This window comes from Lontra canadensis, unplaced genomic scaffold, assembly GCF_010015895.1.
Source record: "Lontra canadensis isolate GAN:19392208 unplaced genomic scaffold, GSC_riverotter_1.0 scaffold3, whole genome shotgun sequence".
NCBI lineage: Eukaryota > Metazoa > Chordata > Mammalia > Carnivora > Mustelidae > Lontra > Lontra canadensis.
Genome location: NW_022630997.1, coordinates 24,435,968 through 24,452,805, shown reverse-complemented (window position 1 = coordinate 24,452,805; position 16,838 = coordinate 24,435,968). Strand labels below are relative to the sequence as shown.

The 16,838-nt window shown below is 36.4% G+C and overlaps 1 protein-coding gene across 2 annotated transcripts in view; it reads left to right on the top strand.

Moving 5' to 3' along the window:
• BTAF1 (B-TFIID TATA-box binding protein associated factor 1) overlaps nucleotides 1-16,838 on the top strand; it is a 100,762-nt gene that overhangs the window by 71,908 nt on the left and 12,016 nt on the right. For both annotated transcript variants that reach the window (XM_032836497.1, XM_032836505.1), the window contains 10 exons: nucleotides 837-985; nucleotides 7,896-8,048; nucleotides 8,272-8,393; nucleotides 8,486-8,653; nucleotides 10,292-10,369; nucleotides 10,510-10,639; nucleotides 11,810-11,951; nucleotides 12,039-12,169; nucleotides 14,301-14,426; nucleotides 16,147-16,299. In XM_032836497.1, the coding sequence (XP_032692388.1) occupies nucleotides 837-985; nucleotides 7,896-8,048; nucleotides 8,272-8,393; nucleotides 8,486-8,653; nucleotides 10,292-10,369; nucleotides 10,510-10,639; nucleotides 11,810-11,951; nucleotides 12,039-12,169; nucleotides 14,301-14,426; nucleotides 16,147-16,299 (1,352 nt within the window). The remainder of the gene's footprint in view (nucleotides 1-836; nucleotides 986-7,895; nucleotides 8,049-8,271; nucleotides 8,394-8,485; nucleotides 8,654-10,291; nucleotides 10,370-10,509; nucleotides 10,640-11,809; nucleotides 11,952-12,038; nucleotides 12,170-14,300; nucleotides 14,427-16,146; nucleotides 16,300-16,838) is intronic.

Below are 16,838 nucleotides of genomic sequence, written 5' to 3'. Positions count from 1 at the left end.
GTCATGATCCCAGGGTCCTGGGATCGAGCCCCGCATTGGGCTCTCTGCTCAGCGGGGAGCCTGCTTCCTCCTCTCTCTCTCTGCCTGCCTCTCTGCCTACTTGTGATCTCTGTCTGTCAAATAAATAAATAAAATCTTAAAAAAAAAAAATGCTGAAGAGTGCAGGAGTACTAAACTTACTGGGCCCTGCTATGTCCAGTTTATGACTGTCAGGATTTTGGTTGGAAATTTGGAATTAATCTTTTTTTTTTTTTTTTTAAAGATTTTATTTATTTCTTTGACAGAGACAGATCACAAGTAGGCAGAGAGAAAAGCAGAGAGAGGAGGAAGCAGGCTCCCCGCTGAGCAGAGAGCCCGATGCGGGGTTCGATCCCAGGACCCTGAGACCACGACCTGAGCCGAAGGCAGAGGCTTTAACCCACTGAGCCACCCAGGCGCCCTGGAATTAATCTTTGAGTGGCATTGAATTGTGCTCCCTTGCTTGCAGTGTTACTCGTTTTATTTTGGTATTGGAATTCTAGCAACTTATGAGAATTTCTTTATGAGAAAAACCTAATTAAAACTTCCTCTAGCCTCTTTCAGGTGAAAAACCTGATTTTATAGTCTTTATCAAGAGAAAGTTACATAATACTTACAAAGGAGAGCAGTGTACAAATGCAGTTATAATTGAATCATAGATCTCAAGGGACAGTCTATTCCCTTGTGATGTAGATGAGAAAATGGAGAACCATTTTAGAAGTTAAAATCTTGATATATTTTAATACATCAAAATATATATTTTGTTTGTGAAAACATTAACCTCAGAAGTTTGGAAATTTCCTTAATAACTTACTCAGGTGTAATGGAACAACTGGATGTTGGTATTGTTCCATATATTGTCCTTTTAGTTGTGCCTGTGTTGGGAAGAATGAGTGATCAGACAGACAGTGTAAGGTTCATGGCTACACAGTGCTTTGCAACACTAATTCGACTCATGCCGCTTGAGGTAAGTTGAAATACTTGGTTTATAGACTTAATGTTTTCTATAATTTCATCTGTAAAAATTGTAATTTTTTTTTAAACAATGTCAGGTTAAAAACATTGTGAATATGTGTACAAGCATTAGGAATTTTATACTTTAATGGAAATACATATATCTCTATACCCATGTATATATAAATGTGTGTGTGTGTGTGTGTTTATCGTTTTAAGTAAAACTATGGTTCCTAAAAGAATGATCATTTATTGATGCTATTCTAGGAACAGAATTGTTCCTAAGTGTCCCCGGTATCATCAAGGTAAAGATTTTGTGCCAACATTTTCATGAAAGGTAAATTTGAGAGATGATAAGAGAAGGTGTAAAAAGCAAATGAAGTGTCTGTGGGGGTGTGGAGAAAGCAGACTAGAAGGTTGGTTGGAGAATTTTGGAGTATATTTGTGGGCTAGAAATAAAATATGTGGCCAGTATTGGAACTAGAAGTGGCTTGAAGCAAGGGAAGGACCAGGACCCTGCCACCAAACTACTTAAAGTATTTTGATGGGATTTTTTTTTTTAAATTCATTTGAGAGAGATACAGAGACAGAGAGAGCGCAAGCAGAGGGAGAGGGAGAAGCATACATACACTCCCCGCTAAGCAGGGATCCTGACATGGGGTTCGATCCCAGGACCTGGAGATCATGACCTGAGCCAAAGGCAGACGCTTAACCATCTGAGCCACCCAGATACCCCATGAGATTTTTACAGTTCAGGAAATCAGTAGATACACAATTCATCCATGTTGTAGTATGTATTAGTACTTTCCCCTTTGGCCAAATAGTATTCCATTGTATGGATGTACCACATTTTGTTTATCTACTCACCAGTTGGACTTTTGGATTTTTATTACCTTTTGACTATTAAAAGTAATGCTACTATGAACATTTACTTACAAGTCTTTGTGTGAATATATGCTTTTATTTATTTTGAGCAGATGTCTAGAAATGTAATAACTGGATCATATGATGTTGAACTTTTTGAGAAATTGCCAAACTGTTTTCCAAACTCTACCATTTTCGATTCCTAATGCAAAGTATAAGCATAAGTTGGAAAACCTCTATTAAAAAAAAGTTTGCCTATGCCTACTAAATTTGAAGATTCCCATCCCAATAACCCAGCAAATTCATCCTAGGTACATAGCCTAGGGAAATTCATACACATGTAACAAGACATATCTTTTTTTTTTTTTTTTTAAAGATTTTATTTATTTATTTGACAGACAGAGATCACAAGTAGGCAGAGAGGCAGGCAGAGAGAGAGGTGGAAGCAGGCTCCCTGCTGAGCAGAGAGCTGGATGCAGGGCTTGATCCCAGGACCCTGAGATCATGACCTGAGCTGAAGGCAGTGGCTTTAACCCACTGAGCCACCCAGGCGCCCCGTAACAAGACATATCTTTAAGAACATTTATCATAGCATTATTTATTGTAGTCTAAAATCACTTAAATGTTCATCATTGGTGGAGTAGATATGTTTAATTGGATGATAATGGTGGTGATACTACAATAGAATGAACAAAATAGAAACAACAGTATTAATCTTTAACATAAGATTCTGTTTTTATGATGTTCAAAAATAGGTAAAGGTACATGGGATGCATACTTATGGGATAAAGGCAGAAAGAAAAGTAAGAAACAGGTTGCCGTGAAAATCAATAAAGTGATTACCTCTTGGGAAAAGGAGAGTGGGTTGTCACTGAGAAGGAGCGTATGGGATCTTCTAGGATTATGGCAGGGCTATTTTTATTGACATGGTAATGGTTATAAAGTTGTTTGTTTTATAAAACTGTACATTTATTTATATATTTCTCTATATGGCTTATTCCACAATAAAAAGTATTAAAATAACTACTATGACAAAAAGAAATACTAGACTATGGGTGCCTGGAGTGGCTCAGTCACTTAAGTGTCTGCCTTCGGCTCAGGTCATGATCCCAGAGTACTGGGATTGAGCCCCGCATCAGGCTCCCTGCTCAGCAGGGAGTCTGCTTCTCCCCCTGCCCTTCACTCTGCTTGTTCTCTCTCTCTCTGTCTTTCTCAAGTAAATAAATAAATACTTTAAAAAAAAATACTAGACTACTGTATTAAAAGACACAAGTCATTTCCAGAATAGTTTCCATCTTCTTCCAAGATGTTACTTGTATTTTTTAATTCTTCGTCCTTGCATCCTCCTCTATTTGTAAACTAAATTGTTAGTTCCCTTTGGCCCTTTGTCACTTTGGAATCAATGAATGATAGGAAGCCACCATGTGTTCTTCGAGCAATAGAGTAGATGCCGAAAATGGTGTTTTAAGAAAATTAATCTAACAGCTGAAAGCAGTTTAATAGTTATTAGGAAAATCAGTTTAATGGCTATTTATGGATTAGGATGGAAATACCCCAAAACAGAGCCCAGTCCACTGTGAGGTGCTAAAGTCTTTTTTAGGATTTATTTTTAAGTAATCTCCACACCGAATCTGGGGTTTAAACTTAACACACTGAGATCAAGAGTCGCATATTCCTTCAGCTGAGCCAGTTGGGCATAGGAGTCTTTTTTTCTTTTCTTTTTTTTAAAGGGGGGGGACTAACAATATTTGGTAGCAGTTTGGCAAAGTAAAGAGACTTTGACCTTTAGAGATTGAGAAAAGATTAGTAAAATTCTCTTTGATGTCAGAATTAAAAGAATGTGATCTGTATTTTACTTTTGGCCATGACTGAAACACAGGGACCAGGGCACCTGACAGGCTCAGTTGGTAGAACATGCCGCTCTTGATCTTAGAGTTGTAAATTCAAGTCCCATGTTGGGTGTACAGATTACTTAAAGATAAGATCTTCAAAAGAAAATAGAACAACCAAATTTATCTTCCTATCTTAACTAGAAGACTAAACAAAATGAATCAAAAAGTGGTTTTCAGGTATTAAACAATAGGCAACAGAGGACAGTGACTCATGAGAGAAGAGAAACAAATGAAGTGGGGCGCCTGGGTGGCTCAGTTGTTAAGTGTCTGCCTTTGGCTCAGGTCATGATCCCAGAGTCCTGGGATCGAGCCCCACATCGGGCTTCCTGCTCAGCGGGAAGCCTCTTCTCCCTCTCCCACTCTCCCTGCTTGTGTTCCTTCTCTCTCTGTCAAATTAATGAATTAAATCTTAAAAAAAAAAAAAGAAAGAAAGAAACAAATGAAGTGTCCTAGCTTGCTGCCTGGAGTGAGTTTCCAGGCCATAGGATAGGGAAGTGAAACCTAAACAGAGCCTCAAAAGCATTACCAAGTTGAATGGTCAAGAGTTCAGAGTATAGGTAGGACAAGATGGTTAGAATTTGAAAGGCAGAGTACCCAAGAGTAGTACCTGCATGGAGAAGAAGCTCCAAAAGTCCACACCAGGGTTGAGTATTCATCTAGGCATATTTATGTTTGAGACTAGAAGAAAAGGATGATTGAAAGGCATAGGTGGAAAAATTCCCAGAGCTCACAAAGGGCCAGGAATAGTTTGTGTTTCCATCAAGCTGAATCAGAAGACCTTCCACCATTTAAAGCATTAACAACAGTCTTTAGAAGTGTATTTCTTGTGTAGTGGGATCAAATGAGCCCTTGGCAAAATGCTTATTTGGACCTACCTTAACAAAGCTTTAAAATAAACCTTAAAAGGAGGATTTAAATGATTTCAAGTAACTTAAACTGTATCCTAGAAAATAACTCCGATATTAAAACCAAAAAATCCAGCACCCAAGAATGTAAATGATGTTTGGCACCCACCAAAAAATGACCAAGTATGAAAATATATCCAATAACCATCAGAAAGGTCAGTCAATAGAAACAAACCCTGAAATGACCCAGAGAATAGAAATAGTAGACAAGGACATTAAAATATACCCCGTGTGTTCAAGAAGTAGAGGAAAGCATGAATGTAATGAAGAAAGTAAAAGATAAAAGGACAAACTAAATTGAACTTTTTTTCTTTTTAAGATTTTATTTACTTATTTGACAGACAGAGATCACAAGTAGGCAGAGAGGCAGGTGGGGTGGTGGGGGTGGGGGAGCAGGCTCCCCACTGAGCAGAGAGCCCAATGTGGGGCTCGATTCCAGGACCCCGGGATTATGACCTGAGCCGAAGGCAGAGGCTTTAACCCACTGAGCCACCCAGGTGCCCCCAAATTGAACTATTTAATGAAAAAATATAATTATAAATAAAAACAGTGGATGGGATGGGTAGCAGATAAGATACTGCAAAAGAAAAGATTACTGAGTTTGAAGATGTAGCAGTAGAAACAAGAATATCATGCAGGTATATTTCTGTTCTACTGTATCTTGATTTCTTCTCTCACATCTTCATAGGAAGAACGTGTACTTTTCTGAAATACACACTGAGAAGGATTTAGGGGATATCAACCAGTGATTTTGACAAAAGCTTTAATTCCCTGCACTATTAATAACTGTTGCTGATTTTACAGGAATTGGAATGAGGATGATACTCACAAGAACGATTCCTGGCACTGAGTAGCATTTATGACTCTTGGGCTTAGGGTTTCGTTGTTAGGAAATGGACCTCGTTATACGGCTTATAGCTGGTTGTCACCTATTAAAAAAATTCCCTGAAGACAGATGTTTGAAAATTTTGTTATTTCTTTATGAAGCACTCTGCTCATTTTGATGATTATCATTATGCTATTGCTATTAGATGTGCGAAAGTGTTAGTTTCTATCTTACTACATAGAGTTGTTAATTCCAAAACCTTTTGAAAAATGTAAGGAAGCTATTTTTAAGACTCAGTGTACATACCTTTTTTCTCTGATACTGTTTCTCACATTATATGGAATATATATTTTAATTGACTTTAATTGAATTGTTTCCAGAATTTTACATTTCTTTCTCCCTACCCCACCCCCCAGGATTTTGCATTTCTTAGCTTTAGAGACACCACAGGGCAGTAGTTCTCAAACTTTTTGGTCTGAGGATCTCATTACATTATTAAAATCAAAGACCCCAAAGAGCTTTTATTATATTTTCTGTAATAGAAATTAAAACTGAGAAAAAAAGATTTATTAATTCATTTAATAAACCCATTAGATGTTACCATCAGTAGCATTTTTAAATGAAAAATAACTTTTTTCTAAAATGAAAATAAGTGAGAAGAGTGAAATTGTTTGATATGTTTGCCCTAATAATAGATATCTTGATTCTTGTATTTGGGCATTCACTCTGTTGCAAAACTGTTTCTTGGGTTGAGGGTATATGAAGAAAGTCAAGCCTCAGAGATAGGTAGTTGGAAAAGTGAGAAGTATTTTGACAGCCTTTTCAAATAATTGTGGATGTTCTTTTATCTGATAGCATACCAAAACTCAAAAGGAGAAAGCTTATTAAATTTATGTGCAGTGTGGAATCTAAAATCCTATCAATGACTGTAAAATCTATGTTAAAATTTATTGGTTTATCTTACACTTTTGAGTAGATCTTTTACCCATGAATGTTTTTTAAACATAAGCATTGGTCATCTGGAAAACAGTAGTTCACTGAGTTATGTAAATCTTTTAAAGTTGGTATATTTCATCCTAAAATAGCAAAAAATCCGATTCATAGTATCACCAACAAATTCTTTTTTAAGTATTGGGAAGCTTATACATAGGTTCAGGTTCACAATGCTGTTTCTTTTGGAAGATTGAATTTTATGACTAAAAACAAGTTATGTTAGTTGTTTTCCTTGAAGTGACAGATTAATTTTTGAGAAAATGTTGGCCCAGTAGCCAAGTCAATAATTATAGTTTGTCAGTCCATTCAAGTAAAAGTTTGTTCAGTGAAAAAATGGCTCAGATCACTATTTAAACAATCTCACAAGTGTTTTTCCTCAGCATATTGTATTTTGATAAGCAGCAAAAGTGCTTTATATGAATAAAACAAAATCTGAATTTATACGAATAAAGCAAAAATGCTTCACATTTTGTTGCACAGAATGTTAAGATGGACATTCAAAGGTTGAGGTCTAATAAAATTATTTTTAATGCTTTAAGGACATTCTTAAGTGAAATTGGCTTAAAAAAAAATGCTGGTGCATGGCTGTAACACAGTGCCTTGATTCTTTCTGAGACATAAGCAGTTTTGCCCACCATTACTTTTGTGGCATCAGTGTAAATATCAACACAGTGAAAAAAGCAAACAATGTCTTTCATTTATTTCTTTTATTATGAAATAGTTTTGACCTCAGTGACCCTTTGAAAAAGTCTTGGGGATCCTGAGGGGTCGGCAGAACACATTTTGAGAACTGATACTCTTGGGGCATCATAACACTAAAATTGAGAAGCTCTAGTGTCAGCATTGTATTTAAAATAAGTTACAGGATTCTATCTGCCTCTTTATCAAGTAATGCCTGGTGTGGGAAAAAAGTTTTAACTGTTCTTTAAAAATACCTCAGATGTGTTTATTTAGTAGTCCGGAAGCACTTTTTTTTTTTTTTTTTTAAGATTTTATTTATTTATTTGACAGAGATCACAAGTAGGCAGAGAGAGAGAGAGAGGGAGAAGCAGGCTCCCTACTGAGCAGAGAGCCCGATGTGGGGCTCGATCCCATGACCCTGAGATCATGACCTTAGCTGAAGGCAGAGGCTTATTAACCCAGTAGTTAATAAGGCACTTTTAATACCTGTCAAATTTAAACTCTTTTTATTGTCCAGTGTTTAAAAGTATTTATTATTTATTATTGGGGCACACTTCCTCTGCCCCTGTGCCCCCATGTGCTCTCTCACATGTTCTCTCAAATAAAAGCTTTTAAAAATATTTACTTCTTGTTATTGCTATTTTTAAATTATTTTTTCTCTGCATTTATATTTTAGTAAGATTTGAAATTATCCATAACCTTGAGTATGAAAAAATTAACTGTGGTAAATAGTTTTAATACTCTTTAAAAAAATCACTTCAGGCAGGCATTCCAGATCCTCCAAATATGTCAGAAGAGCTAATCCAATTGAAAGCCAAGGAGCGACACTTTTTGGAGCAATTATTAGATGGGAAAAAATTAGAAAATTACAAAATACCAGTACCAATAAATGCTGAACTCAGAAAATATCAGCAGGTAAAGTTTTATTCTTATAAATAGTGATTACTCCTTTCAATGTATTTTGAAATTTATAAAATTGACTTAGTAAAAGGTTGTATTTAGTGTCTTATACCCATTTATTATTTCTCTTTTGCCTATAAAAATAAAGATTTTTGGTCTGTATGTACATGTTTTACAAGAAAAAAATTTTTACGCTCTATTCATATTTCTAATTTTCCTCTTTCTCCCAACCTTTCAGGATGGTGTGAACTGGTTAGCATTTCTTAATAAGTATAAACTTCATGGAATTCTATGTGATGACATGGGCTTAGGAAAAACTTTACAGTCCATCTGCATTCTTGCAGGAGATCATTGTCACAGGTAATTTAAAATACTATCTTTTAAAAGGAGTTTTCAGATGCTAAGAAATGTAAACAAGCCAGTTAATTTCATTATGTTCTATTGTTGTAAAGGGCCCAGGAATATGCAAGATCAAAATTGGCAGAATGTATGCCACTTCCTTCCTTGGTGGTTTGTCCACCAACATTAACAGGTCACTGGGTGGATGAAGTAGGTAAATTTTGCTCCAAAGAATATCTCAATCCATTACACTATACTGGACCTCCTACTGAAAGAATAAGGTAAGAACTGTACAACAAAAAATGTTTAATCTTTTGCTTGAGAACTTTAGGATAAAATTTATTAAAAATTCTAGTTTTTTTAGTAGTCAGAAACTTTCTTAATTTAAGAAAGATGAATATACATTATAAATCAGTGAGACTCATCAAAGTTTAAGGACTTCAACCATTGTTAGCAGTCAGTTGGTTTTTTTAAGTATTTGACCTAGGAACCAAAGACATTCTCCCTGCCCTTCTTGGGAGCCTTGTGATCATAGCTTATCTTTCTCTTAAGAGCTCCCTAATCCCCAAAATGCTTTTCTTCATAGTGACTGCTCTGGCTGCCTTGATACCATAACATTGCTAGAGTTCTGTTAGCTTTACCCTTTCTCTCTTAAAATAGTACATCCTTTATGTTCCTAAATACAAATTTTAAAGAGCAGAATTTCATTGATTTCAGTTCATCTTTTAAAGCATGGAGAATCATAGGTTGCTGATTAGTCCATAGATTTGCTGTATCTCTGTATCCATTAGAGCTAACATATGTTGAGCATTTATTAGCTGGGCATTATTCTTAGTAGTTTCAAATTTATGTAAAATTATGTATTATGTATTTGCACAATCACCATATGAGGTATGGTTATTATTTTTGTTCCCAGTTTACAGATAAAAGTCTAAGACATGGGGCCTGGGTCCAAGGTCTTACAACTAATTTAATGGGCAGAGTGAGGATTTGAACACAGGCAAGTCATCAGCTTGCACTTTTAAAAGAATTTACTGTAGTGTCTGTCAGAACTTATTAATTTAAAAGTATAGAAGCTCAAACTAGCTTAAGCAAATAAGAAATTCATTAATTCACTAAACTGAGAATTTCAGGGGTGAATTATTGCTTCAGGCACATCTAAATTGCTCTCATTTTCTCTTCCTCCCCATTCACAGCTTGTTTTATTGGTCTCTGCTGTTGGTGGATAAGATGACCATACATAGGGGCGCCTGGGTGGCTCAGTAGGTTGAGCGTCCGACTCTTGATCTCAGCTCAGGTCTTGATCTTCAGGTTGTGAGTTCAAGCCCTGTGTTGGGCTCCATGGCATGGAGCCTACTTTAAAAAAAAAATGACCATAGATAGTCTTAGACCCACATTCTTCTGGCTTGGCAGCTATAGTAAACAGAAATCTTCTCTCTCCCATCATGATTATATCAATACTGGAAATGACTGACAGGCCTTGTTTGGGTCATGCTCCCAAACCAGTCTTTGTGGTCGGGGATAAAATATTGTGAATGGCTCAACCTGATTCAGTGCTTCATCTCTTTGGTGATTATGGGCACATGTGGCTTCCCCTCATCCCCCAGCATAACATGGAGTTTGGAAGGAATAGTGCCTTTAAGGAAGAGATGTTAGCAAATAAAGTGTCCACCACAGTTTGAATCAGGTACCAATCTCTTTTCTAGCCAGACTGAGTTAGGCTAACAGGACCAAGTCAAAAGAAGAATGGTCTTCAAGTGGCAGGGTCATGGATGTAGAACAAGCACAAAGGAATGTTGGGCTTAGTAGGCATATTGAAAACACCCTGTAAGATGGTAGCAGTAGCATCCCCTTTGAAGTTATATTATGGACTTTGTAGGTTCCTTGCTTCCTATTAATTTATTTCTTTTTAAATACAGGTTACAGCATCAAGTAAAAAGACACAATCTGATAGTGGCTTCATATGATGTTGTGAGGAATGACATAGATTTCTTTAGGTAAGAATTAAATTTTTTTTGTTTAGAAAAACAGTATCAAATTTGAAGAGAGTTAATATTTTCCTGCCCGAAAGGCTCTTCATATATAGTTCTTGGCATATACTAAAAGACACTATATTTTTTTGCTTATTCTCCCTTAGAAATATTAAATTTAACTACTGTATTCTTGATGAAGGCCATGTCATCAAAAATGGAAAAACAAAATTGTCAAAAGCAGTAAAACAACTGACTGCTAATTATAGGATTATTCTTTCTGGAACACCAATCCAGGTAGTTATTTATTGTGCTGTCTCTGTATGTATTTGCCATGTGGAAAGAAGGCTTGATTTGACATTTGGCAGTGAATTAAAGAAGTATTTTCCTTCTCTTTTCATTTTTTTTTTTAAGTTTATAGGAATGATAATTTCCAGTAATTGCATTTTGTAATGGCTCATTTGGTATGTAACAATATCTGAGCAAACTGGGTTTTAAAAGCAATATGAAGGGATGCCTGGGTGGCTCAGTTGGTTAAGTATCCAACTCCTGGTGTCCACTTAGGTCATGACCTCAGGGTCATGATGCTTGTGCGCGCTCACTCTCTTTCTCTAAAATCTTTTTAAGATTTTATTTATTTGAGGGACGCCTCGATGGCTCAGTCCTTGAGTGTCTGCCTTCAGCTCAGGTCATGATCCCAGGGTCCTGAGATCGAGCCCCGCGTCGGACTCCAGCTCCTGCTTGGTGGGAAGCCTGCTTCTCCCTCTCCATATCCCCCCTGGTTGTGTCCTCCCCACCCCACTCTCTCTCTGTTAATAAATAAAATCTTAAAAGATTTCCTTATTCAAGAGAGAGAGCACAAGCAGGGAGAGGGGCAGAGGGAGAAGCAGACACCACACTAAAGCCCCACATGGTACCTTAGGATCCACACATATTGGGAATGCATTTAAAATGGAAAAGTGCTGATTTTTTTTCTTCCTTTTTTTAAAATGAAACTTCAGCAGTAGAATTGGAAGGAAACTGTGCCTGTTTCATGGCCCTTGAGTACTGGATAGACTTGACCTCTAACAAAATTCTTCTAGGTTTTCCTTAAATTGTGATGTCAGCCAAGTTCTTTAAATCTTGCTGTTAATTTTAGTGTCAAAGATAAAAGATTCAGAAACATTCATCTTTCTGCTCTTCTCTTTATTACCTGATAGATGCCACCAGTAGAATTTAAACACCATGGACCAAGGCTTATTTTGGTGGAACAGGCTTGAAAATTCCACCCAGTAGAATAGAATATTTTCACCAAGGATACTGATGTGAATTTTACATATTAAAATACAGACTTACACTATATAAAAATGTGATTGATTACCTCTCATCTATGTCATCATAAATGGGCTTTCATTAATATTCCATTTTTCAAGTGTAAGGAAATAATCCCAGTACAAAAGATAACTGACATTCCTTTCTTATATTCAGAACAACGTTTTGGAGCTGTGGTCATTATTTGACTTCCTCATGCCAGGATTTTTGGGGACTGAACGCCAGTTTGCTGCTCGATATGGTAAACCTATATTAGCAAGTAGGGATGCTCGAAGCTCTAGTCGTGAACAAGAAGCAGGTATGAAAAAGATATAATTCTATACCATGCAAGTGACTTTACCTTATTCCTAACTCTTTTGAAGCCATTTTCTCTTACTGTTAAAAGGTGTTCTTGCGATGGATGCACTGCACCGCCAAGTCCTGCCTTTTCTTTTGAGAAGAATGAAAGAAGATGTTTTGCAGGATCTTCCACCCAAAATTATTCAAGACTACTACTGTACTCTTAGTCCTCTCCAGGTTAGAAATCTGGTGATTGTGTTTGGTGGTGGTATGTTTATTAGTAGAATGCTTTGAATAAGCCATGCAAATATTGAAATAAAAGGGATTAGACTTTGGTTTTATCACTCAAATCTAGCTTCTGCTTTCATAGACTTTAGGAAGATTCTGTTCCAAACATGTAGAGATGGCACCTGAATGAATCTGTTTTGACATGTGGATATACATTTGAATATATGCATTTTGAATATGGCATTAAAATAAAAGCCAGTATCGTAGTTGCTTTCTTACATGTTGAATTAATTTAATTAATTGAATTAATTAAACCATGAAAAAGGTTAAATTTTTAAAGAAATGAGTGAATATTTATAAGGGCCAAAAATCTACTGTAATGTCATCATATTTTCACAACAGCATTATAGGAATTATCAGTCTCCATTTTTGCAAATAAGGAAAGGGGAGCTCAGAAACATTAAGTAACTTGCTCAAGGTTATATAGCTAATAAATATCAGGGCTGAGTTTCAAACCTGGGAAGTGGGACCACATCCTTTTAAAAGTACTTCTGCATTGCCAGTAAATTTTTGGAATAAGACTTGGCTTTTGTACAGTTCTGATTTTATACAGAGACCATTATCAAAGGAATTTTTTTTTTTTTCAAAGGAATTTTTTGTATGCCTTTCCTTGTGTATTATTTTGTGAGGGGAAACTATCCCTTGTCTTAGTAAGACATGGCCTATAGTCAGAATTTTCTGGTTTTTTAACTTCAGGTTCTAGGTTAGTATGGCATCCATTCATCCATTTCAGTATTATGCGTTGATTTAGTATGATAAAATGAATAAAAGATATACAGACACACTCGGAAACTTAGGTTCTTTCCTATCTATATAACTTGAGTTTAGAGCTTAGCAGGACGCTAATCTAGATGCTGAGATCTCTTATGACAGATGGTCATTTGTCTTGCCTCCATTCCTCATCTGTAAAAATGGGATTGGTATTTCTTGAATATTTTAGGAGCAATGAGATGAAGACTTTTTGAAGTAAGTACAGTAAAGGAGAGGTGGGACGCCTGGGTGGCTCAGTTGGTTGGACGACTGCCTTCAGTTCAGGTCATGATCCCGGGGTCCCGGGATCGAGTCCCACATCGGGCTCCCAGCTCCATGGGGAGTCTGCTTCTCCCTCTGACCTTCTCCTCGCTCATGCTCTCTCTCACTGTCTCGCTCTCAAATAAATAAATAAAATCTTTAAAAAAAAAAAAAAAAAAAGGAGAGGTGCTGTATGAAAAGCATTCATGGTAGGGGCACTTGGCCTGCTCTTTCAGTAGAGCATGCAACTCTTGATCTCAGAGTTGTGCCCCACGTTGGGTGTAGAGATTACTTAAAAATAAAATCTTAAAAAAAAATCCATGGTATGATGGTGGTATAAAACACATTTAAGTAGCCTGAAGAGGAGGAGTTGGGAGGGAAGTGAAATTTGACTTTATTTAGCATTCATGGGTTTTTATACTCTGATTTCTGTTTCTTGGCGCTTCCCTTTCATAGTGTTTTAGCACGTACAAGGCAGGAACCCAGACCCCAAGGTAATGTTTCAACATTCATGAATTCTCCTTTTAGGTAGCAGTAGTATTCTCTCCTTTTACCTTTTTTAAAAAGTTTTATTTATTTGAAAAGTAATCTCTGTACCCTGCCTGGGCCTCGAACTTACAATTCTGAGATCAAGAGTCACGTGTTCAACTAACTGAGCCAGCCAGGCACCCCAGCCATAGTATTCATTTAAAACTTGGGTCTTTTGGAATGTACTTACGGGTACCACATAACTTAGAGAAGGTTTTCTCACTTGTAGGGGTTCAGGTTCTCTTTTATTGTAATGTATTTATCTTCCTCAACAGAGTGGAAATACTGAGTCTAGGACTGTTTGACTAGTTTTTAATATTTTAGCAGCCAAGCTTAAAGTGTTATACTTGTTTTCTAAATGTAATTTTAAAGGAATTTACCAAGATGCAGTGGGTAATTTGTAATCAGGAGTAAAGCGTAGATATCATACTTTCTTTAATGAGGACTGGTCTGAATCACTGCTCTTATTGGCATTTGCTAGCTATGTTTTGAACAGTTGAAAATAAATATACTTACTGCTTTTGGGGGTGCAATTTTACAGGTTCAGCTCTATGAGGATTTTGCTAAGTCTCGTGCCAAGTGTGATGTTGATGAAACAGTTTCTTCAGCTGCACTTTCTGAAGAAACTGAAAAGCCAAAGCTTAAAGCTACAGGCCATGTATTCCAGGTATAGGTTATAGTCTTTTTTAATTCTTAAAGAATCATGTTCTTCAGTACAGCAGTTTTTACATGGAATACTGAAGTATGGATTTATTTACATTTTTTCAATACTGTGTATACATTCTTGAAAATAAAAGTACTAATTTATTTCCATAATTAGAAATAATTAATTTAATATTAAAATTATACAAAATGTTGGAACTGGAGGAGATTATGCTAAGTGAAGTAAGTCAAGCAGAGAAAGTCAATTATCATATGGTTTCACTTATTTGTGAAACAAGGAATAGCACGGAGGACATTAGGAGAAGGAAGAGGAAATGAAGAGTGGGAAATCAGAAGGGGAGACAAATCATGAGAGACTATGGAGTCTGGGAAACAAACTGAAGGTTTTAGAGATGGAGGGGTGTGGGGGGATGGGTTAGCCTGAGGGGGATGCGTATTAAGGAGGGGGCACGTATTGTGTGGAGCACTGGGTGTTACATGCAAGCAATGAATCATGGAACACTACATTAGAAACTAACAATGTACTGCATAGTGACCAACATAATAAAAAAATGAATAAAATTATACAAAATGCAATATATTTTTGTATATTACATGAAAAGAAGAGTTTTTAGAGACTCTTTTGCTTTACATTAAAAAAAATTGGAATGCCTGCTACAAGGCAGTAATTTCAGGGGTTAAAGCATTGGAAAAAACAAACTCCTTCCTTTATAGCGTTGAAAAAGGAGTAAGTACATATTATGTAAGAGAAAATGAAGCAGCATATGGTGTTATATAATATAGGAGTTGTGGTTTTTAGTACAGGGATCAGGAATGGCCTCACTGAGATGGTGACATACAAGCAGAGATCTGGAAGATTGAGGCATGCCGATATGTGGGGGGGAAGTGATTCCAGGCAAGGATACCCAAAGTACAGACGTCGTGAGACATGTATGCCTTGTGTGCTCAGGGGAATAGCAAATGAAAAAGAGAAAGTGTCAATTCAGTCTTTCTGTCCCTTTTGAAATAGTCTACCAATATTGCTACCAATAAATTAAATACTGTAACATTTTTAAAGATAAAAGATGGGGAGAGGTAGTTGTGAAGGCTAATACCTCTCCTGTAGTTTCTATCATAGTGTCCAGCAGTCTCTTGAGCCTTGTCAGTCGAGCTAATAGAAATATCAAGACCCAAATAATAAGCCAAGTAAAAGGCAAGAGAAAGAATGTAGCTGAATTAGAGAAAAGAAAGAAGGACCATATAGGGTTCTGATTCTTAACCAATTAACCACCTTCCCCTCTCCCTGCTTTGCTGAATTAGAATACTGTGTAGGGGAGAGATTTGCAGATTTATAAGGTCCTCAAGAAATTTCTATACTCATTGAAGTTTGAGAAACCCTTAGGGAATCTTTAGAAAATGTTTCCTTATTCCAAAAGCATCTGTAAGCATTATCAGGCACTTTGACTGGGAAAAAGGTCTTTTTGCCATGAGAAGCTCATTATCTAGTGAGGGAGACAGATGTAAACTGTAAAATTTATACAAGCTATAAATGCTCTCATATACTGCACAAGAAGCACTGATGAAGGCATCCCAGATGAGACATTTGAACTAATTTTTGTAGAATGAGTAGGAGTAGCAAGCATAGGGAAAAGGGCATTCTATGGATGGAATAGAATAGGAAAAGATATTGAGACATGACATTTGTGGCATGTATGGACTTGTTTATACTTTTTCCCCCCTTGAAGGCATTACAGTACTTACGTAAATTGTGCAATCATCCAGCATTAGTCTTAACACCTCAACATCCAGAGTTCAAAAGTACTACTGAAAAACTGGCAGTTCAGAATTCTTCTCTTCATGACATCCAACATGCCCCTAAACTCTCAGCTTTGAAACAGGTAAGTAGGTCTCATGAGTGTCAGATGTGTGTTACATATTCTTGATTGTAACACTGGGTAAATTTGCTTTTCCAAAAGATTACTGATGTGTTTACCATTTCTTTTATTTTTTAATTTGTACCATTTCTGTCTGGTTTAGCTTTTTTAAAAACTGGCAAATATATATAGTATAAGATATGCCATTTTAACCATGTTTAAATGTACAATTCTATGTCACTAATTACATTCACAATGTTGGGCAGCTATTGCCAGTATTTCCAAAATTTTGCTATCACCTAAACATTAAATTTTGCTATCACCTAAACAATAAACTGGGTATACATTAAGCAAGAATAACTTCCTATTCTCCTTTCCTCCAACCCCTGGTGCCCTTTAGTCCACTCGATATCTGTATGAATTACCTTCTCTAAATATTTGCACTTTTGTGACTGGCTTATTTCACTTCATTTTTCAAGGTTCATTTGTGTTTGTAGCATGTATCAGTACTTCATTTTTATGGCTGAATAATATTCCATTATTATTTATATATCACATTTTAT